This window comes from Stigmatopora argus, chromosome 2 (genome assembly GCF_051989625.1).
Source record: "Stigmatopora argus isolate UIUO_Sarg chromosome 2, RoL_Sarg_1.0, whole genome shotgun sequence".
Classification (NCBI taxonomy): domain Eukaryota; kingdom Metazoa; phylum Chordata; class Actinopteri; order Syngnathiformes; family Syngnathidae; genus Stigmatopora; species Stigmatopora argus.
Genome location: NC_135388.1, coordinates 17389220 through 17416433, shown reverse-complemented (window position 1 = coordinate 17416433; position 27214 = coordinate 17389220). Strand labels below are relative to the sequence as shown.

At 38.2% G+C, this 27214-nt stretch overlaps 2 protein-coding genes across 16 annotated transcripts in view; one reads left to right on the top strand and one right to left on the bottom strand.

Moving 5' to 3' along the window:
* Window positions 1–27214, top strand: part of neo1a (neogenin 1a) — a 188710-nt gene that overhangs the window by 81151 nt on the left and 80345 nt on the right. For all 13 annotated transcript variants that reach the window (XM_077591592.1, XM_077591602.1, XM_077591700.1 and 10 more), the window contains one exon: window positions 18754–19077. In XM_077591592.1, coding sequence (XP_077447718.1) covers window positions 18754–19077 — 324 coding nt within the window. The remainder of the gene's footprint in view (window positions 1–18753; window positions 19078–27214) is intronic.
* The window catches only part of rbpms2a (RNA binding protein, mRNA processing factor 2a), a 168958-nt gene continuing 167245 nt past the window's right edge, over window positions 25502–27214 (bottom strand). For 2 of the 3 annotated variants that reach the window (XR_013298037.1, XR_013298040.1), the window contains exon 8: window positions 25504–25514. The gene's annotated coding sequence lies outside the window, so the exon portion shown is untranslated. Of the gene's footprint in view, window positions 25515–27214 lie in introns of all 3 variants that reach the window. The other variant, XR_013298034.1, reaches the window with a different exon arrangement.

Sequence of the window (27214 nt, the reverse complement as noted above, 5' to 3'; positions counted from 1 at the left end):
ACAGTGCATCGAATAAATTCCCCTTTGCCAAAAATGAAGTGTGTGAGCTGGTTAACAAATGTCGCTATAAGAAGCAAACAATGTAGCCACTAATGTTTGGCATCTTATTGTCACCGTGCGCCTTGTGTCTATTCTCATGGAAGAGGAGATAGTCTTGGATTTGATTAGCCCCAAGCTGAAACGTCTAATTGGCCCCTCCACCAAAGCTATATTGAAATGATTTATTCATCTGCAAGCTCAAAACAGTCAACTGTAATATGCTGCCTGAAAATAGGATCTGCTTCTTCTGTGCACTACTGTCTTTGTTAAAGGGAGGATAAGGGGCGTGGTGTTTCTTTTGATAGCAGGATATAGGTTTATGTGTACATAATTGTTGATTGCATGCCACTCAGCAGCATTGTGTTTGTCAAGGTGATGGAAAACTGTAGATCAAATTCTTAAATTTTTGACTCTTTGTCTGTTTTACATTGAGCTACTCCTATCATATTTTAATCATGCAAGTTTAATATCCCTACTATGTTTTAAAGTGAAAACAAAAATATAAGAAACTCGTATTATTGTACTGTACAAGAAAGGTAAAAACATGTTTTTTCTACATTGTGTAATATTTAAGGTGTTTATCTTATCTAATTTAATTGTTATTTGATCAATATCATTGTGATAAGCAAGTTAACATCCCAAAGCAGTTTTAAAAGATAAGGAAACCATAATTTGTGAGTTGATAGCATTTTACCATCAGTTAACTTCAGGTTAAATATAAGACACTGTTGTTATAGGTTTACTGTTATTATTAAAGGAAAACACGACCCTGAATATGATGGATCAGGAAACTTGCTTACTATTAGTAGTGCTGTGCATTTTGACTTGTCTTCTGTCTTTTTGAATACAATGGGAGATTAAGTTTAAAAAGATTGCATTGTTTCCCCCCCAACTCTCATCATTTGTTGCTGTTTGGCTATGACCTAGAGTAAGAAGCTCAGTGCCCAACGACCATCCTATTTGGCCTTGACTTAATCCTCAAAAAGGATTGTTCTAAGCCATGATAAACTAATATGGCCTAAACAGATTGTGATGGTATCCAATCTGTACTTGTTGTAATGTGACACCACAAATCCGCCTGTGACTGCGTGTGTTATTGTATTAGATTTATAGCTTGGGAGAATCTATGTAAGCTTCTTTTCAAAGGAACTGTAGAATAATATGAATGATTTGCCTTTGACTGTGACTGTGCACCAGAATGCATTTCATTTATTTGTTTTCATGTGTGATTTTCATTGGGTTTTAAACAGACCAAAAGATAAGAAAGGAATTAATTCTGACCCAGACTTTCAACTCGTGAATGAATCCAGTTAAATGACTGGAGAAAGGGGTGCCATACCAATGAAAGAGGTGTCTGGAGAAACTGGTCTTCTCATCTGTGGTTGCACTTTCCCGTTATTGATTTTAGATTCTACTTCACACTGACACCGATAACATTTTTTGTGCAGCAAAGGATTATTACAACGATGATGGCCATTACTACTCTATCATGAGCATTTGGTTGACTTGACACTTTTGTAACGTGATTAGCCTCTCCTCTGAGTCTGCAGAGTAGTCCCAATGGGTTTTATAGCACTCGACATATCCCCAGAGAGCACTGAGGTCTGAGCTGTCAGTACACTCCGGGACACCAAGAAAACTCAGCGGAAGCAAAAGCATCGTACTAATCTTTCTTTGCATCTTCAATTTTTAGAGCAGTATGGAAGTGTATTTTAGATTTGCGTTCTACACATTACACAAAATGAATCTGCAGCCTTAATCACAAGGCGATTGACTGGTCCCAAGTGAGATTGGATTATTATCTGGGCTTTCTAACAGTTCCACTTTTAAAAATCAGTTTTCACAGTAGTGGTGTTATTTCCATTTCAATCAGCTGCATCTAAAACCACCAGTATGTTTTGAAATCATTTTTATCAGGTAGTGCTGTGGCAGACGTTTTTCTTCTAGTCACAATACTCCTGTATCCCATTTTGTTTTCTCCGTCAGTTTTCTGACTCTGCCTCCCACCATCTCTATAAGAAGCAAACAAACCCACTTCCTCTTGACACTCCGGATTGTCGCGGTGATTTGCTGTGCTTGTCAGGTCGCATAGTGAATGACACGATGGCCTCTGTCAACAAAAGGAAGCCCCCCCCGGAAGCTGGAAGGGGGACATTATGTGTGGACAAGGGTAGATTATATCCCACACGCTATTCGGAATATTTTTCATTGTGTAGCGTGAAACCTGGTGCACTAGTTCCCTTATGGCAGCCACAAACCAGTTTGCCATGCATTACCAATCACATTGTTGGAAGAGTATATTTAAGACAATATTTTATCATACACATCTTTGCCTCCCTTTTCTCTTTTGGCCCTATGCCTATTGTCTAACTCACTACAGTATATGAAACACTGCCTCCCATTTTCACAAGTCATATAGTTCTTGGAAATACAAACCATATATTTTGAGGAAGTATTTATCTTTTTTAAAGTAAAAGTAAGGCACCATATTCTCCCCTGCCTTGGACAATATTAAAGGCACAGCAGGTTTCTGGACCCCCATTGACTCAGAGAAGTGCGCCAGTGTGTTCACACCTACAAGCAATTTGCTCATGAGCACAGAATTGAGCCTTTATAAACTAGACACAGAGCCATATAACGTGTTAGTTTTCCCTGGATAATGAGATGCAAATGATCATGCACAGGGGATTGGGAATTCTAAGCAACAGGAGGGGGAGGGGAAATGACACATGTGTCTGCATGGTGGGATATTCTTGGCCTGCAAACCTAGCAGACAAGCAGATTTCATGGCAGGGGGTGTCTAAGGTGTCCGTGCCAAACAGAGTAACACATCCAATCCTTTACTGGTGTAATGGGGGTTGGGGGAATTCTTGGTTGCACAGGGAACTTTTCACACCTGGCTCTTGCCTGGGTAGAATTGGATAGCTGATAGGTTATATACTTGTAGTGAAAATAGCTTGGTTTACTGAAGGGCTAAACACTCTGTTAGATCGTAACACAACCACAAAAAAATGATTCAATTGGCTTGATTAGCATTCAACAGCAAGGTAATGCGGTGAAAAATGTTATTCAATGTTAAGAATGGAGAGCGGAGAAGTGTTTTTCCCCCTTTTGCTAGTTCAACTTTAGTGAATGTGGAAAATAAAAAGTTCAATTCCAGTAACACTTTTTGACATTCTGAACTATCATGTTGAAAGTGACAATCAAAAAGATATGACCAGAATGCATGACCCCACATTTGCTTTCATGACTTTTGAATGCCCCCCAGATCCTACCCCCACAGGAAAAAGCAAAAGATAAGGTCCAGTTAGTCTGAGTCTCACTCCCGGTCAGAAATGCAGGGTTATGTGGGTTTGACAATTTATGCCATTTAAGCAAGAAAACAAGGTCTAAAATGAAACCTTGTGTACAATAAAAATTGCAACCATCCAAAAGTATTTAATTTTCAACTTTAGTTAATGCTGCAGCCTTCAAATTATATATATTTTTTGTTTGGTGCTTGCCGAAGGAACTCCCCTCATGAGATGTAGTCCCCATGATATATCCTGACCTTCAAATCTAACAGACAAGGATGAGGGAAAATATTTCAATTCTTGTATGAGGTCTAAGAACCCACATTAGGTCGGTGTATTCAAAGATTTAACACTGTGACTTTTTTAGCGTAATATATATATCCATTCCATGCATGCTGTATTTGTCTCAGTGCATCCTTATTGTGACAGAAAGGAGGAACACAAATGGACCTATTGGGAAATGACACCTAAATGTGTCGTAAAAGATATTGATCAATTTGTCAAGATCTTTTATATAAATGTCAAGATGTTTTTTTGTACTGAATGTATGAGCATAAGCTCTCTCAAGATGCTGCTATGTGTTTTTGCTCAGCATACGCAACAGGCGACGCTGCTATGTGTTTTTGTGGGTAGATTTATGAAATGGGCTCAGCGAACTTCATGGTCGTTTTGATGAATCAGCTATGGAAGGAAAGAGCACTGGGCTTTTAAAGTTAGCTGTAAAACTTGTACTCTTCTGTTTATGTTGCACCTGGGATATACAGTCAGTGTGGGGTATGCTTAAATCAATTTTTTGAGGGTAGTGGGTTTCCACATGCTTTCGCTTATTGTATATTAATTAGGGAAAAGATTAAACTTGAACTGAGTTTTTACCGCCCAACTTATTCAGCATGAAAATGTTATAACTAAGACACAATTTTCAACTAAATTCACTGCAAGGATAAGAAAAAAAGCAAGATGTGCTTCGAAGTGGTTTCTTTGTATTTATTGTTGATGAATTCTGAAATGTTTGGGGCAAAATTATCTGTTCATACTGAGCCAAATGCTTCAGAACTCTTTGGATGGCACTTCACATTGCTGATGCACAATGACCCGGAGCGTACTGCAAAAGCAACAAAGTTATTAAGCCAATAAAATAGACTGTTGTGCAATAGCCAAGTGAATTTGATTGAGCCGCCGTTTTACTTGCTGAAGTGAAAATTGAAGGCAGTTGCTGTCGAGTCCTGGTGGATCAACACGGGGGACAAATTCCCATGCAATCAAGTCTCAAAAGTGAATGTTGAAAATATCATTGTTTATCTTCCCCATTGGATATTTGTTCTGTAAAAGGTGAGGTATTTACGTTATACTAACTTTGAAAAATTGAACTAGTACATCCGATTCACATGTAAAAATTGTACCCTTCAATTTAAGCTGAAAGCTTGCATTTTTTGCATACTTTGTTTCATTTCAAATTTGTCAAGGTGGTTTTTACAGCAAAAAAAGGTCTATTTTGTTTATGTCCCATTATTAATGAATTTGACAGTATAATTCTTAGAGAGGGGGCACCCTTCATAAAAAAAGACTGCCTATTTGATCCTCCTGATCATCTACTTCTTTGCACCATTTCCAGCATCCCCTTGCCTATGTAGCCACAGTCCCTTCACAGTACATGTCAAAAACATCCCAATCTGGTTTAGACAGCTGTGTTTCAAAACCATCAGTCCATTGCTGATCCTTCCATCCTAGTCACTCCAATAGTGTGGAAGTTTGTCTTGAAGCTTTTGCCAGATACGTAGCACCAAACAATGTACAATCACACGATCCTTACAATGGACTTAGAAGGTCCTATGAAGTCATTCTCATGAGCTGTTTCTAAATTCATTAATAAATATTTTAGCATATGCCCCAAAAGTTGAAAATATGTGCAAAGACTGAGAACAATCTATTTAAAATGACTCACCATATATTTTCTTTTCACACGTTTCACACACTAGGTATATTCTTAGACTTTACAAAAACAATGTTATGGACTACTTTGAGCTGTAACAGCTTCACTGTCAATATAATAAGGAAGTGAATATGCCCGTCTTTCTAAATGCAAAATATCAAATTATTCAATTTTAAAAAGAAACCAAGTCTATCTTGATGATAAACCTGGTGATTTTTAAGGACAAAAAATATTTTTTTCTTACCAGAAGTTTAAGATGTTGTGGCAGCCAAATTGCTTTTATAGTCAAAATATCTCATTTTTTCTTCTATGGTTCATATTACTGCAATAGCTGTGACTTTCAAACAAGAAATAAAAATAAATAAAAAAATCAAAGCATAATTTTGTTTTATTTCATAATTACAAATGTACAATAATTTCCTTTCAAAAAGGAAGGAGAACAATCTATCTAAAATGACTCCCCATATATTTTCTTTTCACACGTTTCACACACTTTGTATATTCAAAAACAATGTTATGGACTACTTTGAGCTGTAACAGCTTCATTGTAACCTGGAACTCAAGCCAATGTTTTAGTTATTGTCCGAGTGTAATGTTGGACTTTTATTTGACCTAATGTTGCCACAAAAGAACAAAAGGCCTTTGAAGGTACTCCTCACAGAAGGAGAGAAAGTTCTACAGTACTGGAATCAAAGAGTGCACAAGAACTCATTTGGTAGGCTTTTCTTGGTTAATCAGCAATATGGACTCGGCATAAAATATTATATTTAGAAGTCACCATGGGAATAATCAGCAAAATGATATCCTTCATTAACTATTGTGTCAACATCTTGTCCCAGCACCAAATATCAGGAATTTTTAATGGAAATAGTGATGGATAGGAAAGGGTTGAGGAGCAAGAGAAATCTGTTTAGTTTGGTCTGGTCCAACCAGTGGACTGGAGCTAGAATTGCCCCATGACTGGGCTTAATTGGCTCGCTGCCAGCAGCTCCCCATGCTGCAGACAATATGTACCTGCCTGAGTCCAAAGAGTAGTTGTGTGCAGTGACAGTTTGTGCTTATTTTGTGTTGACAGGAGGTGTGGGGGCTTCTTCTTCCTTGCTCCCTTTCTGAAATAAACTCATGTTTCCTAAATATCGATCAATAGCCTGGAGCACCTGTTTTGAACAAAATGAACAGTGAATGCATTTTTAAATGGCTAGGGCTTACAAATGGAAAGTGTTTTCTCAGTTGGCGACTTTATGACCATTGCCGTATATCCCAAGTTAGGTATTAGTGTACACACGCACACATCACTAATGTAGACAGAAAGGGAGGGAGGTAAGCGGGTCCTAAAAGGGTCCCAAGGGGTTTGTACTTTCTGGTTTCTGCATAGAAGCTGCCACTTCTCAAGGGTCGCCATGGCAACACAATTTGATTCCTACAACAATACAAAAGCGCCATTCTCCCATCCCCCAACTACTATAAAGTGCACACATTTGCAATCAAGACCTGTGTTGGGCCATCATACTGGGGTTAACATCAAGAGGTTGAGTTTGTTGTGGATGTGACGAGGTGCATTCAAGTCTAACCGAATTAAAAAAAGAAATTACAGTCTGCTGCTTCAAAAGTATTTAAATAATTTCAATACAAACACATTTCACAAGGATTATTTGATTGATGGTTAATTTTGCAGCATACCACACATGCAAATTTCTGTTGTGGTATCCAAGTCTATTTTTATGGCCAATTTACCTATTTTTTTCAGGTATTTAAACGATTGCATAGGTCTGTACAGTTGAATGTGGAATTTATGGTTAATCTTAGTCAAATTTAAAACTGCTCCACAGTGGACACCAGAGTAAAATACAGTATGAATGTGTGTGTTTGTGTGTGTGTGTGTTTGTGTGTGTGTGTACGTGTGTATGTATATATATACATACACATATATATATATATATATGTATCTGTGTATGTATGTATATGTATGTATATATATATATATATATATATACACAGATACATATATATACACAGATACATATATATACACACATACATACATATGTACATGCATACATATACATACACACATATATACACAACACATATATATATATACATTCTAAATTTCTCTCTGAAAATAAGATGATTATTAACTCCTTCATAGAATTAGATTTTGGCGAAATTTGACAGAACAATCCCAAGATGTGTAAACAGAAAAAAATTATATGCCCAAAATATATCATGCTGTGTGCCTGGTGCCCTTCTCCCTGTGTTTCTCAGGAAATACACTTTTGGCTTTCTTGAAGAGCAAGAGCATTGGCTTAGCCCCCACGGTTTGGGCACATGGTCCCAGACAGCCTTATTCCTTTGTCGCACTGCCCCCATGACAATCTGTACACTGCAGAACATCTCTTCCATCTCTCTTTCATCTACTTTTGTTTTTCTTCAAGATGGATTTTACTGGCTTTTGTTGTCTTTATTAAAGTTGACTTGAGGATACGTCATCCATTCATCTTCCCGCCTTTGAGGCATCTTTGAATTTATAAAGGTCCCAAATTGAGGCCACCCTAACTTAATTACTTTCGAATTAAGACCTTTTGTAGCTTATTACTATGGCTGAAGATGAGATATTACCTATATTCTTGCCCAGGCAGAGCACACATATAATGAGAACATCTTATGATGTTTTTCCAGATCCAAAGAACCAACACCATCACCCCTGCTTTTCAACATGATAGTTGTTAAGGAGGGGAACGTGTTCAGAGCTTAGATCAGGGGTAGATAAACCGGTCCTCGAGGGCCGCTGTGGGTGCAGGTTTTTACTCCAACCGATCCAGCGCAGACACTTTGACCAATGAGATTTCTGCAGAAAACAAGAAACACCTGACTGCACTTCTAGGACACCAGATTGGTGAAAAGCTACCCTCTCTATGGGTTGTAATGAAACCCGCACCCACTGCGGCCCTTTGTGGAATAGTTTGCCCACCCCTGGCTTAGAGCAACCCTACACTAGACATGTTCTGTTTTTTCAGGCCTTATGTACGACAATTAGTGGTGACGATGCATACTTGCCAGTGTTTTCAGAGATCCCTAAAATAGATTGCGCTAATTATACTATCCCCAGTGGCATGTACATGTAGGTTCTTGTGACAGGAAATGTGCCATAGTCAAACAACAGTTGCTCTAAGCCTGAAGGTGAAGTTTGCAGATATTTGTGTTTGTGTTCTTTCACTGGGTTTCAATTTGCAAGCTTGTGTTGTAATACAATTTTCATTCCGTGTCACTGTAACGGTGCTAGCTTTCCACTGTTTTGCGTCTGTTACAATTTCCATAATGCCTCTCAGAATGGATATACCATTAGCATTTTGTGTTGTCTGCTTATGACAGGAAACCAAATGGATGTAGCTACAGGTAAAACCTCCAAATATCATAACTTCTAATGCTTACACATTCAGCTTTTTGACAGATTGCTCTCATTGTTTCACTCTTCTTTCTAAAGACAAACTGCTTAGAAAGGGGAATTTACTAACAGAGTTGCAGTCGACAAAGAATAATGTCAAAAGTCAAATGAAGCCATCAAAAATGCTTTCTCACACCCCTACATTCACTGTCGTCTGTGCAGTTATGATCCTATGAGCTTTGCTAAATACAGTTGCTTAGGAAAGACAAATTTAAGCATTCAGCCTATTCGTTTTTTTCAGTTATTGATTTTTGTATTTTGGTTTGTCGTATGTTATTGTTGCTTTTTCCCGCCCTTTTATTGTTACTCTTCTTTGGTATGTTTATACAACTTGTGGCCAAGGTGCTGTTGGTATAATAGATCACTCTGCAGGGCAGCGACAACAGTTTTGTTATTAGTCTTTTCATCGGCAATTATTTTAGTGCACTTATTTTAGTGCACTTATTGTCTCATATGAAAATCGGATTATTTACTGTTAGTTACTTGCTTTATATTTTAGCTGAGAGAAGTTAGACTGCTAATCTATAGTTTGGCAGCTTTCATCAAGGATTACACCAATCAGCGACTATAACATTTTAAGAGCCTAAGAAAAGTTTTTTTCTTCAAAATTTACTATCTTCAACCGATCGTTGTTTAATTTATATACACACACACACACACACAAACACAAACACACACACACACACACACACACACATTAATACTTACACTTCAGTAATGACACTAAATGCAAACTCTCGCTACAGTTCTGCCACTGGCATATACATATGAGCTATCGGATTGCATTAGTATATTTAGTAGATGTTGTTTTTTTCTCATTGTAGCCAATCATATTTATGCAGACATTTTGGACAGAAGAGAGGGATTTTGACTGATATTTTTTACCCGGGTCCACTGCCACCTGCCAAATTTGTACTTTGCCTGCGTGGCGAGAGGGGAAAATGTTTTTCTTGCCTCAGGCCATTTCAATTCGCCATTGGTGGTGTGGCTTGTTAGCAGGGTGGATGCTTTGTTGAAGTAAAAAATAAATATATTAAATACTGTACTCATTTACAAATCTCAGGAAAGAGTTTGTTATTCCTTCTAGATTTTGATTTTTTAATAACTCACTTTTGACTGACTGCGTGGCTGGTTGTATTAATTTCATTGAAAATAATTATTGTCTATGTTCTGAGTTAATTCCATGCACGTCAGTCCTCATATCGCTGCAACACAGCTGGTCTTACCCTGAGCACTTCCACTTTTACAGAAGCTTTGCAAAACACAACCATGAATTTATAATCTACTTTTATAGATGCTGGCTTGGACTTGTGTGTTTATTTTCCAAGGAGACCTATGTATATTAAATTTGTACATCTGTAGCAACAACATCTACATGACTGACAACACTTTGATTAATAGGTGGTGAACACTCAATCATAATCCCCACAACCCTGTAAACGAGGACAGGAGTCGCCTTTGGACACTTAGTTGTACTACCTCTTTGCATTTTGGGTAAAGGACCTTCAAGGGTAGTATTAATAATTTAGGCAAACACTGCTGGAGAGGACAAGGGTAACCTGCAAGAGGCATTCTGCTTGAGTAGGGTTATTAAATATGGAAACTATTTGAGGTGACTAATCCGGTGTTTTGTTTTTCCAAGAGTTCTGTCTTCCATATGAAGTGATTGCTTTTCGTAGTGCATAGGGTTAATTGTTTGCTCAAGAAGAAATAAGGGATTAAGATGGCTACTGTGGTAAAATGCAAATGAGTGTTCCCTGTTTGAACTTGACATGCCATTATATGGTTCATTCAGATGCAGGCGGAGGTATTTAAACTCGTTCTCTTTTGACTTGGACAAGAATATTTGCTCAAGGAGACAAAATTATTATTACAGATAATTACAAATCAACATACATTCACTATTCAAATGGATTCAGAACTACTTTGATGTGAGATTTGTCAAAAGATGTGGTTTAATTAAGAGTTGAACAAATCAAAGTATATAGGAAATATTCTCTGATTCTTGTAGGTTTTCAGGGATTTTCTGTGTTCTGCTGAAAAAGGCCCATTTGCAAACATTAACTTTTAATTTGCAAAACGATGAAAAGATTTATGTTAACTATTTGATGCATTTTACAATCTAAACCAATAACAAAATCATAATAAATCAAAATGAAGTACAGTTATACCTCTACTTATGAAATTTAATCATTCCAGAAGTGGTTTTGGAACTTGAATTTTTCGTAAGTAGCTGCATTTTACATATAAATGCTCTAATTACTTCCACGGTCCACAATATAATACTAACTAAACCCTTTAAAGACGATCAAACAGTTTTGTATGAAATCTGTGAGAAAAAAACATGCAAAAAACATTTTCTATTGTTGTTGAAAGGAAAGTGAGGAGGAGGCAAACGTTTGGCAACTGACAAAACATACAAACACGCACACAACTTACAAACTTAAAATTATGAATTCAATGAACTTAACTTTCTAAAGAATAAAGTTACTGCATACTTGAACAGCTCACAAAAACCTGTTAGATCTTTGTGATAACGAACGGCGGTCGAAAGCACATAAAAAGCATTATGGAAACGTAGCTCCATCTGAGAGAAACGAAAACAGCAAGGTTTTGGGCGATAGCTAATAAGAGAGCAACTTCATCTTGAGACAGGAAGTGTTTTTATGTTTAGGAGTCTGTTTGATTTTTTTTTTTTGCTTTTTGAGGACCCGATAACTGACATACACCTGGATGCAGTCATACATTTTCCCAGTAATTGAATTAAAGACAAAACAAGAGACAGAAAAGTAACATTGTGGCAAAATGGCCAACACACTTTACCTAAGATAAAATCAAATCAAATCCTATGAGCATCATTATTGTTTCTATCTCCCTTACCACATACAGTTACACAGAGACTTGCATGTTGATGTTGAATGCCATTTGCAAAACAGGCACACTCACACACGGAAGACACACGGGCGCGTGCTGGGTCATTATTTTTCCATGTTCAGGATTAGCCACGTTTGGGACCAGCTTGCCCTCTTAAGTTGGTGTGGTGTTAAGGGTGGGATAGTGGGATGTGCATGAAACTCTCTAGGGGAAAGACCGAACTGCACACAAATCATTACTGCTCATCAGCTGCTGCCATTCAGCCACTTATTTGCTCAGGAGCTTGGCTCGTCTCGGCCTTGGATCCACAGACACACATTTAGGGTAACATCCCTCATTATATATTAGTGTTGAAGGGAGGAACAAAGAAGGGGAAAGCACTGTTGCTTTGAGGAGGGAGGGTCAAATGAAGAAAAATGCTAACAATTCATCATCATTTCAAAGCCTATTCTTCGTGAAACGTTTCACTCATCTATTGGGGAAGCTTCAACATGACATCTAAGCGTTGCGTCAGCGTAACGCAATGCGTATTTGATAACCCTCCAGTGAATTATTTATGGCCAATGTACTAAGTAAGGTGTAAGCAGCATATTAAAGACATAATCCGCTCATATTTTATTGATAGCCCTTGGATACAGGCTTCACAGTAAAGATTGACAGCAGAACTTTATGTTTACACAATTAAGCAGGTTAAATTGCCTCATTGGAGGTAATAATAAGAAACACCCACCAATCCTTATGAATGAGGTTGTTTACAGAAGAATGGGTTTTTGGACTTGCAGATTTTACGTCCACTCTTGGAATAAAGTAAACAATTACAGGCTGTTGTGCTCACGAACAGACTGTTTACACACCTTGCCTGGCTGATAAAATGGAGCTCCAGCTGCACTCTGATCAAATCTGCCAAAGGACATGCGTGTCAAGGACTGTTCTATCTGTTTCCCCATTGTGAGAGGGACACAGGCAGATGGAATTGTCCAAAGGAGAGAGGGGAGTGTCTGCGACACTCTCTCTCTCCCTTTCTAATTGCGTGTACACAAAAACAAATGGGTACATGATGTCGCTCACTCCAGCAAATATACTACCTGACAGCGTTCAGGAAATACAGTTTATCTAACTTTGTGACTCTGATGTTCTAGTAATTGACAAGATAATGTTTTCTGGCTATTCCACTGCCAAATTGATTACAATTTTATGACATAATTGCTATACTGTACCAAGACAAGACTTGATAAGATAATGCTTGTGATTACTCCACTGCCAAATAGATTACAATCATAGGGCATAATTGGTATATTGTAACAAGAATAGACTTTAAGACTAACTTCAAGAAATATCTTGTAATCTAGGCGGGTTAATTTAGTTTTTCTTTTTTGTGTTTCATTCACTTTAAAGGTATATTCAGTAAATGCTCCTCTTGTTTTGCATGTCTTGGGCTTGGGCCGTGTAGTGCTCGCAAGCAGACAACACTTAGATTTAATGCAAAAAGCCCAGAAGAAGAGGGTATCAATTGAGCTTTTCTAACCCAAATCCTCTTTTTATGGTGTGATTGAGATGCCAGCTGTCTTTACGATCCAGCAAACCTTCAGACAGATGCAACTAAAACTTAGTTTTACGTTTTTAATTGTTCAAACCGCGACGACAGGGTGGAGCCCCGTCAAGATTTCCAATGTGAAAACTTCCACTTAACTCTAAAAAATGTTATGTTCAGTATTTACAAACAAATCACTTAAAGTCACTGGGTTTTTAATGATTGATCTACCTTTGTGGCCTCACAAACAGGAAGAAAAAACATGTGACATTTGGGACAAAAATATCTGAGCCTAAGTGCATAGGAACGATGATTCAAAGAGAACCTGTTGTGCAGCGCTTTATTGTCCACATTTGCCACCAACTTTACTAGTGTAGGTTACACTTTCAGTATCCTTTGTTTTTGTAATTACTCCTGCAGAGACTGGCGCTGTTGGAGCAGAAAGGACTACATGCGGTGGCATACAAATGCAAACAAAGTAGAAAGGTTGAACAGATGAGGGCAAGCTTTATAAACAATTTCTATGTATTGAATGAAAAAGCAAGCAAAAACAAACTTGTGATTCAGAGAGGTTTGCCAAACACAGCGTCTCAATAAAAATATTCATCAAGTTATTTTAAGAAATTAAATATATAGAAGAGCAGACATTTGATCTACAAAACAAAAACTATAATCCAAGCCATTCAGTGTTGGCTAAAACCACGGTTGTTAATGCAATATGTAATTTGCACCCAAGTTTCCCTTGAAGTTAATAGGTTTGACTTTACAAGCAAAATGAGTAGCTATACACTAAATCATGGTATTTAATATAGAGCACTGGGTTGATCAAAGTGTGTTTAAGTTGAGAACTATACAACAACAAGTGTGTGTTTTTGGAGGAGGGGGATGTTAAAAGGAGGTAAACAATAGTAATATAAAATACCCTCAAAAACCACTTCATTTTGTAATCTAGCTCACCCCCCCACTCCGGCACTAACGCTTCACCCTTTTGACCGCACTTGAATTCACCATCTTTACTTATCTCATACTACCATGTTGCCTTTGATACTTTTCTCTGCAGATATTTATTTAAATTTTTATTTTTTTCACTGTTAAGAACTTGTCTCCAGTTTCAGGTTAAAATGTCATTTCCAGAACTGAGTTTCAGTCTTTGATGTCTTGGACAACAGTGGTAAATGATTTTCTTCTAAAGGCTGTGAGCATGTGGAGACTTGCTCTCTTTTATCAGCACCTACCATCAAACACTTTTAAGCTGTTCACGCTGAGCAAAATAGCCCCAAAAAAGTGATGAAAAATTCCCCACTATCACAGCAACTATAGTTCACTATCACATTTGTTTTTGTAAGAGCTAATCATTTGCTGAACATAATTTGTGAACTTTTAATTACGCCCATGCCATTTTATAATGATCCAGACACAGCGATTTTGTCAATTTTCTCAGTTTTTTTTGTGGCAATTTACATGGGTTCTTGACACACAGTCTGGGCAACTGAAGCAACATTCCGAAATGCCTTTTCCATTTTACATACCTTATAAAAGGTGCCTTGCTTCTTTGTCCCCGAGAGAGCAAGCTGCATTTCAAACTAAAACCAGATGCCATTAAATGGCATTAGTCCCTCAATTAAAATGTTGACAATATAGTAATGACTTTTAGTAACTACAGTAGTATCTCAACATTGTTTCCGAACTTGTACACTTCATTCAACTTTTGAATCATCAACTGGACAATTTTAAACCATTTCTACACATTTTTTGTCCAGCGATAGAATTTAACTCTATAGGGTCCGGCCAAAATTTTATTTCTTTATACTTTAGATTGAGTGGCCACAGTCGTTCAAGCTCCATATTTTTCCTCAAGACATTTGCTCTTGCACGAGTTGTTCCAAGTGGGGAATGTAAACAGAAATGACTGTGGCAATTACGTTTTCATTCTTTGGGAGATTTGTTTTCTCTTTCTCATTTTCTAAACTTTCTATAGCACAGTAGTTTTTGGCTTTTTCCTCTCTGTCATTTGTCTCGTGGTCACTGTGAAGTCAGTATTTATTGGCTGAATGCATATTTGATTGGGTAAGTAAGATCACGTGGGATGGCTTCCTTAGCATTTAGTTGGACTCTATGTTTCAGTACTTCTCAATCAAAGCTTTTCATGGTTATGAATAAGGTCAAAATGGGCCAAACATTGACTTTGGAATTCAATGCTTCTAAACTGCTGGGTTTAAATTTGCTGTAAATTCTGAATTATATTGATTTTCTTGCAGGCTTATTTGATGAGTGAACATGAAAGAAACCGTACCTCAACAGTACTGTATTGGGTTTCATAAAAAAAATCCATATGTTATTGTCTTACAGTGCTGCCTCATAGTTTTGCCAGGTATCTTGGTAGTGGTGGTGTATCAAAAAATACATTTGAGTTCCAGTCTTAGATGACTATCTCATTTGGTGTTGTTCAGAGAAAGATTAGGAAGCCAGCTAAATATGCCCAACATGTTGACTACTTCCTGGACTTCCCTTACTCCTGATAGCGTGTCCCCAGATGAATGAACTAATTTAAAGACCTGAATAATCACAGTGCTACAGGGAAACTCAGCAGATTTTTAATGGACTCGTTTTTTTTTTTCTAAATTCCAAAATTGTCCACAAACAAATTTTGGTTCATTCAAATGCTGCCGCACTATGTACATTGGTGCAAGGCAGTAAATCAAATTCTCTAAAATAAAAGAAGCTTATTCAGTTTAAAGCACATCAAAATGAAGCATTTAATTTTCCCCAAATTAGCAAAGAAAAGCTACTTCTCGAATCTGTGATGTTCATCTGCATTGTTTCAGTGGGGTGATCCTTCACTGTGGGCCCATGGGGAGGCTGATGAGAGGGCAAAATTAAGCCTCAATCAACGCTGGTTAATTATCACATCCACAGAAGGCGAGAGGTTTCCCCACCACCGAATCCCTCCCAGATCTCTATTATTCACACATACAGTATAAGGAGGGCCATCTTTTTATGCTATCTCCCCTTGTGTGGCAATCTGTTCAGTTTATAAAATACTAAAATATATATTCTGTGTCATTTTGTTTCCCACAAATTACTTCACTACCGATGATCTTTTTTCTGTAATTTACTTGTTGGCATGCAACCTGACTGTGTAGAGGTCCATTCACCTGACTTCCATGCGGGCAGGCGTGGGCGAGATTCCCGCTGCTGGTGGTATGATTTTGAGTGGGAATTGTCTGTCTCTGTGTGCCCTACGGTCGACTGGAGACCAGTCTAGGGTGTAGTTTGCCTTTCGCCCAAAGTCGGCTGAGAAGGCGTCTTTAATATTATAAATTTGCCTTCAAACCAAAAGTTGCTGTGCAATATGAAATATATAAAATTAACTGGAGACATCATCACCATTGGTTAAACCAGGGATGGGCAAACCGTTACTCGAGGGCCGCTGTTGGTGCCTTATTTAATAGGCCTTTATCGATAATTACGCAAATGTGTCGGTAAGACAAATCTGTGCGTTCGGAGAGTGGTTTCAAATATACTGTTCGTGGCGGGCTTATATAGTGGTAAGGTTGGGCCAGAAAGTAGTGACGACGCTGAGCTCCGGCTCATGACAACAAGTTGGGTTTTTAAACCCACCAAACACAAAAGATCAGTATGGCATAAATGTTTTCTGTGCCTTTGTAGGAATCAATTTAGGAATAGTACCTGAATCGGTTGTGAAAGAACTTAAAAATAAGTTAGTTTCATCGCTGGTCTCAGTTTTGTTTTGAAGTAGTCCTTCCACATTCCATAAACATGGATTTGAACAGATGATGTCAGAACTGAAAAAATTCATTGGTTATCAAAGAGCATGAAATTGTTGTCTGTCTATAAATGTCACTGGCATAGATATGTGAACAAAGATGTATTTGTATGTAGTGAAAAGCTTTTGGGGTTGGGAAGCTTATGTGAACCAGATCACATCACTGATGATGTCTCATGGCACACAAGTGTGCCACAGTACCCTGTGGCTAATTTCTGATGAATAGGGCCACTTCTATCCCTTCTCCTTTTGAATTAGCATTCAAATGATTGTACAGCTACGGCAAGTGTGAACACTAAATTGTCTGACATTCTCTATTGTGTAACTAGAAAATTGTAATTCACCCCAGTCGTTTTCTATAGTACTTTTCAATAGTTGTGTGAGCTTTCAAGATAAGTAAGTGCATTGGAGACAAGCATTGATATTGCTCCATAATGGAGCCCATATTATAAGCGTCTCTCTTTGGCTCCCCTAAGAGAATTGATGTTGTAAGGTAGAGAAATTACCTCCTGGAAGTCAATAGCTCAACCACTGACAATGCTATGTTGCCGTCTCCATTCTTTTTACCTTCTGTGCACCCAGTCTGTCTTGAAGACGTGCCAGTTATTTGGAAAAGCGAAGCCAGTTTAAACTACATTTTACATTCCAACTGTTATTTTACTCCATTCACTGCATTATTAAAATACCTCTATACCCCCTTAATAATTTTCTGCATCCCTGCAGTAATAGCAATTGCTGTTATTTGTCTAACCAGTACCACTGTGTGACGCTTAGGTACTGGGGCCTGAATAATGGATGAGTACAAATGCAAAACAATGGCACTTAGTTTGATTTAGGTTTTATCCATTGCGATGTTCACATTTGCTTTACTTCAGAAAAGGTAACTCCAATTGCTTTCTGAAGTCTGCATTCTTACTGTGCTGTCTATTTATTGGCAAAATATTAACTGACCAGGTAACTGATGGTGTAGCGGCTCATTTGCCTGAGTCAGGTGCTCAAAGAGTTGGGTCATTGGTTCACTGGCACTATGATTGTGAGTGTGAATGGTGTTCTATCCCTGTGTGTGCCCTACGATTGGCGACCGGTTTAGGATGTAGTCCGCACTACGCTCGCGGTCACCTCGGATAGGCATCAGTGTTTTTGACGGTACACGGTCGATTGGTCGCCGGTCTTTTGGTCGGCGATCTTTTGGTCGCTGGTCTTTTGGTCGCCCGAAAGGTTATTGATAATTACCATTTAAATCGTTGCTCAAATTCCCTAAATACAAACTGCGAATTACTATTTAGTCATACTTAATGCCCAAGTAATTATAAGGCTAAAGAAAAGCTCCAAATTTCCCGGACTTTTATTGTTTTTTGTTGGAGAACTTGTTAAGACCCTGACTGACGTACGTTCTTAAAGGGACAACTCATGTACATACAAACTCTTATACACTCACACGTCGGCTCAGTGAAACTGCTCATGGCCATTGTTGGCTTTTATTGATGCGTAGACCGTGTTGTTTTACCTTGTTTTGTCGCCGGTCTTTTGGTTGTCGGTCTTTTGGTCGCCGGTCTTTTGGTCGCCCGTTGTCGCGGTCAGGGCGACCAAAAGACCGGCGACCAAAAGACGGCGACAAAAAGACCGGAATGACTTTTTATTTTAGCAAATGATCATTTTCTTGTGACTTGCTCAGTTTATTTCTTACCAACACGTGGGAGGTGTTTCTGCCCTATTGAAATCAGAAAATGAGATTTTTCTTAGTCAATGATACTCCTATATTCTTTGTCCCTTTGAAATTATTTGATGAGAAAATCCAACACACACTGCATGGAATCCAACTCAGCGAATTCTCCCCTGTTTTTATTCTTTCAGCATCAGCAGCACAGCCTTTCAGCCCATTCTGGTTCACAGTGGAGCCACAGGACGTGGTGGCCATTCGTGGGAACTCTGCACTGCTTAACTGTTCGGCACATAGCGATGTAACCGCACCAGCACGCATAGAGTGGAAGAAAGATGGCACCTTCTTGAGTCTGGTTTCAGATGAGAGACGACGAGTACTTCCTGATGGCTCCTTATTCTTCACCCACGTTGTTCACTCAAAGCACAACAAACCTGATGAGGGCACCTACCAGTGTGTGGCCACCATTGAAAACCTGGGATCCATTTCCAGTCGCACAGCGCACCTCTATGTTGCAGGTAGGGGTAACAAAACTTACAAAACTATCTAAACAAAAGAAAAACAGCTTTGCTACTCTAGTAAGGCTCTTTTTCATTTATAGATCCTTGCAATTTCTGTGCCAGTAACATTGTCACATTAATATCCATATAATGATTACCTCAGGTTTTGCTTGTAAGAATGCAGAAATGCCATGAGAAAAGAATATGCCGTTTGTTGAACAATTATTTATGATAGTGCAAACGCATGATTTCAAATATCTTAAAAATAATTCTGCTGACCTTAACCCAAATATTGCCTCCATGTAAACTTAGCCTGTACATAGATCTGTAAATTATTCACTAGATACATATTTGGCATTGCATTCTATTTTGGGTTTTGTTGTGACATGCCCAAAATCTTTTTTGCTCTTTTACTAGCTTTGGTTAGCCATGAAACTTTCAGGCTTAGGTCCGTCTGTTTACATACTGAACAATCTGGATTACCACAGCTGTTCATGTCTCTCAAAGTCAGGTGAAAAACAGTGTCAAAAAATTGCATCCAAAAGCTAAACAATAAGCTCTGTTTTTAAATTAATAAAAATTTCTTAGATGGATTTTGTCTCCTTAAAATGAAGTGGTTTTCAGACTACACAACCCACTACATGCACAAAAATGATTCTGAAATACCAATGTCACCTTTCCGAGCATTGGAACAGTGAGTGACACAGAATTATTAGGTTTTTGGAGTCAAGTTGTGCCCCAAAATTCAATTTGCAGCTCAGCAATGTATTTACTGTGCTTTCCCCTTGGTGCAATACTGGCAGCTGTAAAGATACTCATGAGAGGCCAGTCATGGGACTTTTTACTGTAATATAAGCTTGTTAGCTATTTAAGAGTTACGATCGTTGTCTTCTATGTGATTCTGTGTCTTAGTGGGTCAAGCACATAAAATGTATCTTTTAGTTGAGACACTATTGCTATAATTATGGATTTAGTGTTCAAAAGTACTACCGTAAGGATGTTCCCTCTTGTAAGAACACTCGCTCCACTGGCACATCTGCCTACAGGCTATTTAAAATAAACATTTGTTATTGGCTGAACTCTGAAAATGTGACAATGACTTTGTAGCTTTTATTAAACAGGTCAAGCATACCTCATACCATAATAATCGCTTAGTTCTCTCAAAAGGGATTTATTTCTTAACAGTTGAAGCAAGAACAAGACAAATTGTTGCAGCTCTCCCATCAATTGCAAGGCCTGTGCACGTAAAATGCAAATGGGGACTTGAGAAAATGACAGAGGACCTCATAGCAAGTTGGTCAACCATGATTCCCAATAGATGCAATCACTTGTCATAGAGTACTCCTACACATAATAATTCATGATTGCATCAGTTTAATTTTTATTTTATGCACACAGACATTCTACATGTACCGTGGTTTCTCGCATATACGCAGTTTTTGTCGCAAGAAAAAAATGAGTACTGAACCGAGGGTACGGCTTATATAATAATAATATAATAATCGGACATAGGCTTTGTCATCATCATTGACTCGACCAAAGCCTAATTGTCATCATACCCAGCTGCGTATGACAAAATTGGCAAAAATTTAAAAAAGCATGCGCTCAAATTAGACTTGACATGCACAAAATGCCATAACCCAAGATAATGTGGCAGATACGGTCATTTATTTCAAAATATAGAAAATCTAAACAGATAAAACGCTTAATAAAAATTATTTTGACGTCTATGAATGAAATTTTCTTGCTCAGGGCGCCGCCATCTAACCTACGGATGACAAACAAGAACGCTACTGACACACTTTCTGGTTGTACTGCTCACGTGACTTTCTTTTTGATTGTGTCTATGTGCAGGCAACACCCTTTAGGAATGTACAATCCAGCAAATAATCCTTTCGATTTTTACAGTATCTCAGAAATACTACGTGCAATGATTTTTCTTAAGATTTTCCCTTCAAAGTAACACATTTGTGCTCCCTATTAAAACCATCAATATGGAGGTGACCATTGTGAACCATGGGGGGTCTTAATGAGAGAAATTGTAAAACTCAAAGATTTTAAGGCAATTTTAAGGGTACGGCTTATACTTGGAGGCGGCTATTATGCGACAAAATACAGTCTGTTTTCTTTCTTTACAATTCCATGCAAATATGGGTGTGATAGTCCTGCAGCTGATGGGCAGGTGCATGTAAAATAGTTAATTACAGGGTCATGAGTGCAGACCATTCGGCCACCATCAGATCCAGTGCTGCGTGGTGCAAGCAGAGGGTGGTATGGGCATGATCCCCTGATGTAATGACCACACAAGTCACGGATGGATGGCAAATAATGTCTGGGATTGGACTGTCAGGAGACGAGCCGTTCACTTCCACACGAATAATTGCCGTTGTTGCCACTCTTGTACAGGCTGCCGTTGTCAAATGGCCACACATTCTCACTGACTGAATAAATACTCGTGCGCTTTTTCTGTGCTTTCTGCCACATTATAAAAACATATATTATTCATTCATTTTCATCACCGCTTATGCTGGTCAGGGTTGCGGTGTGTGGGAGCCTATCCCAGCTGTCTAGTCTTAAATTGTCTTAAGACTGATTGGCGATTATGGTGTCATCCACATCCATTTATACATCCCCAGGGTGAGATCAACTGTATTCGCACACTATTTTTATATTGAAGTTATTGTAAGTTCATAAGCCATTATTGCTTTGGGGCAATGTATTACACCACTCTTTCATAGTATATTCTGAAGGAAATACAATTACTTGCATTAAAAGAAAGTTCCGATTTTGTGCTCATTAGCAACTCTCTTTTCATTTGAAACAAAATTAGCCATTTATAGTTGGAAGACGGAAACAGATACGTATCAGTGTAATTGGGGGGAAATGTTCCTTGTCTTATTTGTGTTTTGTCATGCGGCTTCTTTTGTATGGGTTTAGATTGTGTGTATACAGTCATGGATGTCCACAAAGACTCATAAGGCAGGGGAGGGTTTGGGGGTCTGTGGGGGAGCATTATTATGTATTCAGCTTGAGTCTTAGTGAAAGGAAGAAGGGGGGAGAGGAATTATAGGGCAGAAAGCTGGTGAGTGGTGTGCAGCGGTGATAGCCAAAACACAAAGCGCTAGACAACTAATGAGAAATCCCATCTTAACTATCTGCCATTCCAAACATAGACAACCTCCTCCCACTGACAAGCTTTGAACTTAGCTCTCCAGAATTGCTCAAATTGAGTCACACCTCACTGCTATTAAAGGTGGAACCCCCAATTGAAAAAAACAGAATTAATTCTGTCCATCCTCTATGGTGTGCCTTCGTTAGGATTTCATTGCTGAACCCCTATCATGTACTTTGAGGTTTTCAGCTTTCTCTCTTCAATGCATTTTCTTGCGAAATTCTTCTTGCACAAGTATGGTGTACACAGAAAATAAGCATTTAATCACTCTGACACAAAACACGTGACGTTTAAATGTTTTGTCATATTTGCCAGTTTTTCTTTTGTGATTTTAGGGGCGTGACCAGATGTTTTAATGCCATATTTACAATGAGTACGTCATTACTAACATTTTCAACCTGATTGGTGGCGATTTTAACATGCTTCCCATCTAATCAAGCACCCTCTCAACCAGTTGTTAACCAACCAGAAGAGGGAACGAGCCTATGGATAAGACGTGATTAAAATGCTTAAATAACAAAACAGAAACCACTTTTCCACTGTTAAGTAATGGCGAGAGGTAAAACACGGCAAAAATTGAAAATATTGAAATATTTTTTAAAGGATTATAATTTGTTTAGGTCATTTAAATTAGCATAAAATCATTGTTACATTTATGTCAATGTATGAATGTTTCTAAAGATGTTACATTATGTTTGGGAAAGCATAAGTTCTGATGTATTTTCATACATTAATTATAATAATAATCGGACATAGGCTTTGTCATCATCATTGACTCGACAAAAAAGCCTAATTGTCATCATACTCAGAAACTGCGTATGACGAAATTGGTAGTGCTTCTCCATAAGGTGCGTTTTCCCGGCAAAAGACCCAAATAAGTGATAATTTCGGACTCGTAATTTGGCATTCTGCCGTGATAGATACATCGCATCACCCCACGAGCGGATCACTTACATCTCACTGTCTTTCACTTACCTTCAGTCAGCCAGTAGGAGGCAGATCACCGCCCAACGTCTATTCATATTACCTCACCCCAAAGTTATTACGCAGAAAGGATTGTGTCGTGTTACCGCAAATTATCAGGTATATACAGTAAGCAATTGAATTATTGATCCCCGCCCACACACATACAAGAAAAAAACGGTTGCACATACACTGATTTTGTATACATTGGTTTGTTCCTGCATTTCATCCATATGGAGGTGGCAACTGTTAAAAATTGGCTGAATCTCAGAGCACTGCCCTCAGATATTAGGGCTTAATGAAGTCCCAGTTCTCAGTTGACTGTGAGTAACCATTGGCAATAAAAGTTGAAAAAATGCCTTGTATTTCTGATGCAGAAACTCTTGAGCATGATAGGGCTAAAAAAAAATTGAGACTGCATCTTATTCTGTTTTTCTGTTTTGGTTGACATCCTATTGTAAGGACACAGGACCATGCACCCCTTCCAGATACTGCAACATTTCCATCATTTTGGTGTGTGCTTAACCTACATTTCTTCAAACATTTCATTGTTTTGGACAATAGCAATCCCTCACGGACATGTCCATAATGAGACACGCTATCACATTGAGTGATTTGTATTTAGTAAAAGCTCACTTTCCACAATAGCCACAGAGATGCTAAATAGTGCAAGATGTTTGTGCCCATTGGCTTCCTGTCAATGTTAACACAAACATCTCTCAACCACGAATGAATTACTATGTCATTAAATTAATAATACTTGAACTCCTAACTGCTGCTTAGTGCGAGGATCACAACGATTTTCCTTTAATTCTTATTTTTAAATTAGGAGCATTAAGCCATAACTTTTATGACGTGGTCCTTCTGAGTTTTGGGATAGTTCAGAGAACGCCCGTTTCCTTTTCCAGTGCGGACATAAATCTTGGATGCGTTTTTGGTAAAATAAAATGAGATCATATTTATACATATACATGATATGATACATATTTTCTTTCATATTCATTGAATGCATTTGTATTGGCAAGAAGGTTTGGGACCATTCATTCATTTTCTGAACCGCTATATCCTCACAAGGGTTGCGGGTGGTGCTGGAGCCTATCCCAGCTGACTTTGGGGCACGAGGCGGAGGACACCCATTCACGCTCACACTCAAACCTAGGGGCAATTTAGAGTGTGCAACCAGCTTACCATGCATGTTTTTGGAATGTGGGAGGAAACCGGAGTACCCGGAGGAAACCCACGCAGGACCGGGGAGAACGTGCAAACTCCACACAGGTGGACCGACCTGGATTTGAACCCAGGGCCCCAGAACTGTGAGGCCGACGGGCTAACCACTCTACCACCGAGCCGCCCTCATTTGTATTATACATTTACAAATAAAAATATAACTCTCTCCCTGCCTCACTCGCTCTTTTAATCTATTCAGATGGCTTGAAGACACGATACTGTTTTGCTGGCAGGCAACTAATAAAGGTTATCTTAATAATCACTCATTGGAACCACATTATTAACCTTGCAGCTTGTTTATCTTTTGCATTCATACAACTATGCAGGCTAATGAAATAGAGGCATATTACTTGAATCTGGCAGACTGGTATGTGTTTAGTTCCTCTATTGTTCTCATCAAACTACTTTCACTTCATTCTCATTTTTTTTACTCTTTTCCTCAATGACTCAACAATGCCAACTTTTCTTTTTACTACCTCTCCTAGCCTTGATTTCTTTATTATCCTCTCATTCCTCAGCAAAGCTCAAACATACCCAATGGCCTACAGACTCTCTTGAATTGCAGTTCCACTGTGACCACATTGCTTAGTCATAAAGAGACAAAATAGCAAACCAATCACCATAAACCAACTGCACAAACATGTCATTTGTTCTCCCAGGAACCACCAGAAGCACAATACAACATTTTCTTTGTGGTTTTGTTTAGCTAGAGACCTGCAAACTTTACATTGATATTATGTAAGATATGATACACAGGACAAAGTCTAAAGGTATATATGTAACCTTCACGAAAATGTAGAAATACTGACTTTCTGTGTGTATTTATATATATACATATATATATATATATATATATATATATATATATATATATATATATATATATATATATATATATATATATATATATATATATATATATATACACACACAAACACAAACACACTCACACACACGTACACACAACATTTGGTCACCTATTTTGTTATGGACTAACATTCCTGTCAGACAGTGATAGTGTTTGTTTACCCTCTTATCAAACCCTTTGGAAATAATTTCTGCAATGCATGACCTATCTTTGTGGTTTCTACTACTTGAGTAGCCAAACAGATAATTGGTAATAATTATGGATTGGATAATGTTTATGAACTCAGACTAAATAGGAGCAGTCTGCCCTGTGCATGGCACTTTTGAACAATTATATAGTGTCTTGATGCTGAGTGCTGGGTCATTGCCATGACAAATGGCTCTGACCTAAAATCGAGGTCAGGGTCGCGGTGGCGTTTCATTACCCTGATTTCTATCGTTCCCTAGCACACAAGAGGGTAGAAAAGCCATAAAGAAAGACTGTTTCAACACTAAGGAGCATTAATCACAGATTGAGCTGAAAAATGAAATCATTCATCTACCCTTGGAGATCAAGTAATGAAAAACAGACAGAAAATGCAGTTAAGGAGAGAAAAACGATGCAGTCAAGCTGTTCTGGCCAGATGCCGGATATGCGGCAGACACAAACAGCAGTTGTACACTTACGCAGAGGTTAGAAAATATGATATGGGACATCGGAGTAGAGAAACCCCGTCTTTTTACCCTCTCAGAAGAGCAGTGTTGGAAGCATGTCTTTTTGGTCGTAGGGAAACGACAGGCACCATTTTAGTTGGATCGACTGATTGATTAGGGCCTCCGGGTAGCTCAGAAGGTGTGATTGGGATGGCCCTATCTCTTCCCTCCAGACACCTCTGCACATATTTGACTATAGTTAACAGCACATTTGAACACAGCCCTTTAATCACCTTTGCAAATTTCTGATGTAAGGCCTTTACAGTATTGTATTTATTTTGTTTCTATGTATCTTATACTGAGCATCAAATTAATCTTCGAAGCAATATTAGTAGGCTTGATAAGGCTCTCTAATACAGCCAATCATCGATGCTATGCTCAACAGCTAATACAAAGGCCTTTTCAAAGTTTGCTGTCCTATTCCTATGGTTTATTGATGTATAGGGATAAAGCCTACACTGATGTTTTCTTACTTCCAATCTAAACCTTATACCCTAGTCATGAAAGCTACCTTCATAGCACTTTCCCAGCACATTGTATTATTTTGAGCAAGATTTATTTCAACAATTATAGCTGGTGTTCTGAATCTGACAAATTAATCATCATATTAATTAATGGATCATCAGGTTAACGATTTGATTTTATATTACAATCTAGACAAGTGGCTGGTGAAAATTATAAACTGAGCTCTTACCTTAGATTTTGGTTAGGATTTAATGGTAAATATGTATTTTTCATCTGTGCACGTAGGGGTGTACCTGTGCGATCATCTCAGTTTTTAATGTAAGCTACACAGCCTGGAAGATTTCCTCGTAATATTCATGTTTTTACAAAGCTCTCCTGTGGGTGGAATCAGGGCATCAATGTCTGCCAGCAAACCTGACATGTTCATAAGCCAAAGTCTTTTAAAGATTCCTTTGCTTCCTTCCGTCACCTTAAAAACATTGTCTTGTGTGAGATGCCCTTTCGGTTTTAAATTACCACCGATCTCGAATGAAAGATGCGGATTTACTTCAACCATTTTTAAAATCCCTTTCATTTTGACATGCCAGTTTCCAGATTTTAATTTCAGGGCAATTTTAGTGTTATATAATTACATTCAATAGCTTATCAAAACAGCAACCCGATTCTTGTCAAATCGTATAAACAATAATAAATATTGCCTTTTGCTAATTTCATACTCATTTTAATTGATGTCATCATTGAGTAAATTAGGGCATGCAAGGTGTAACA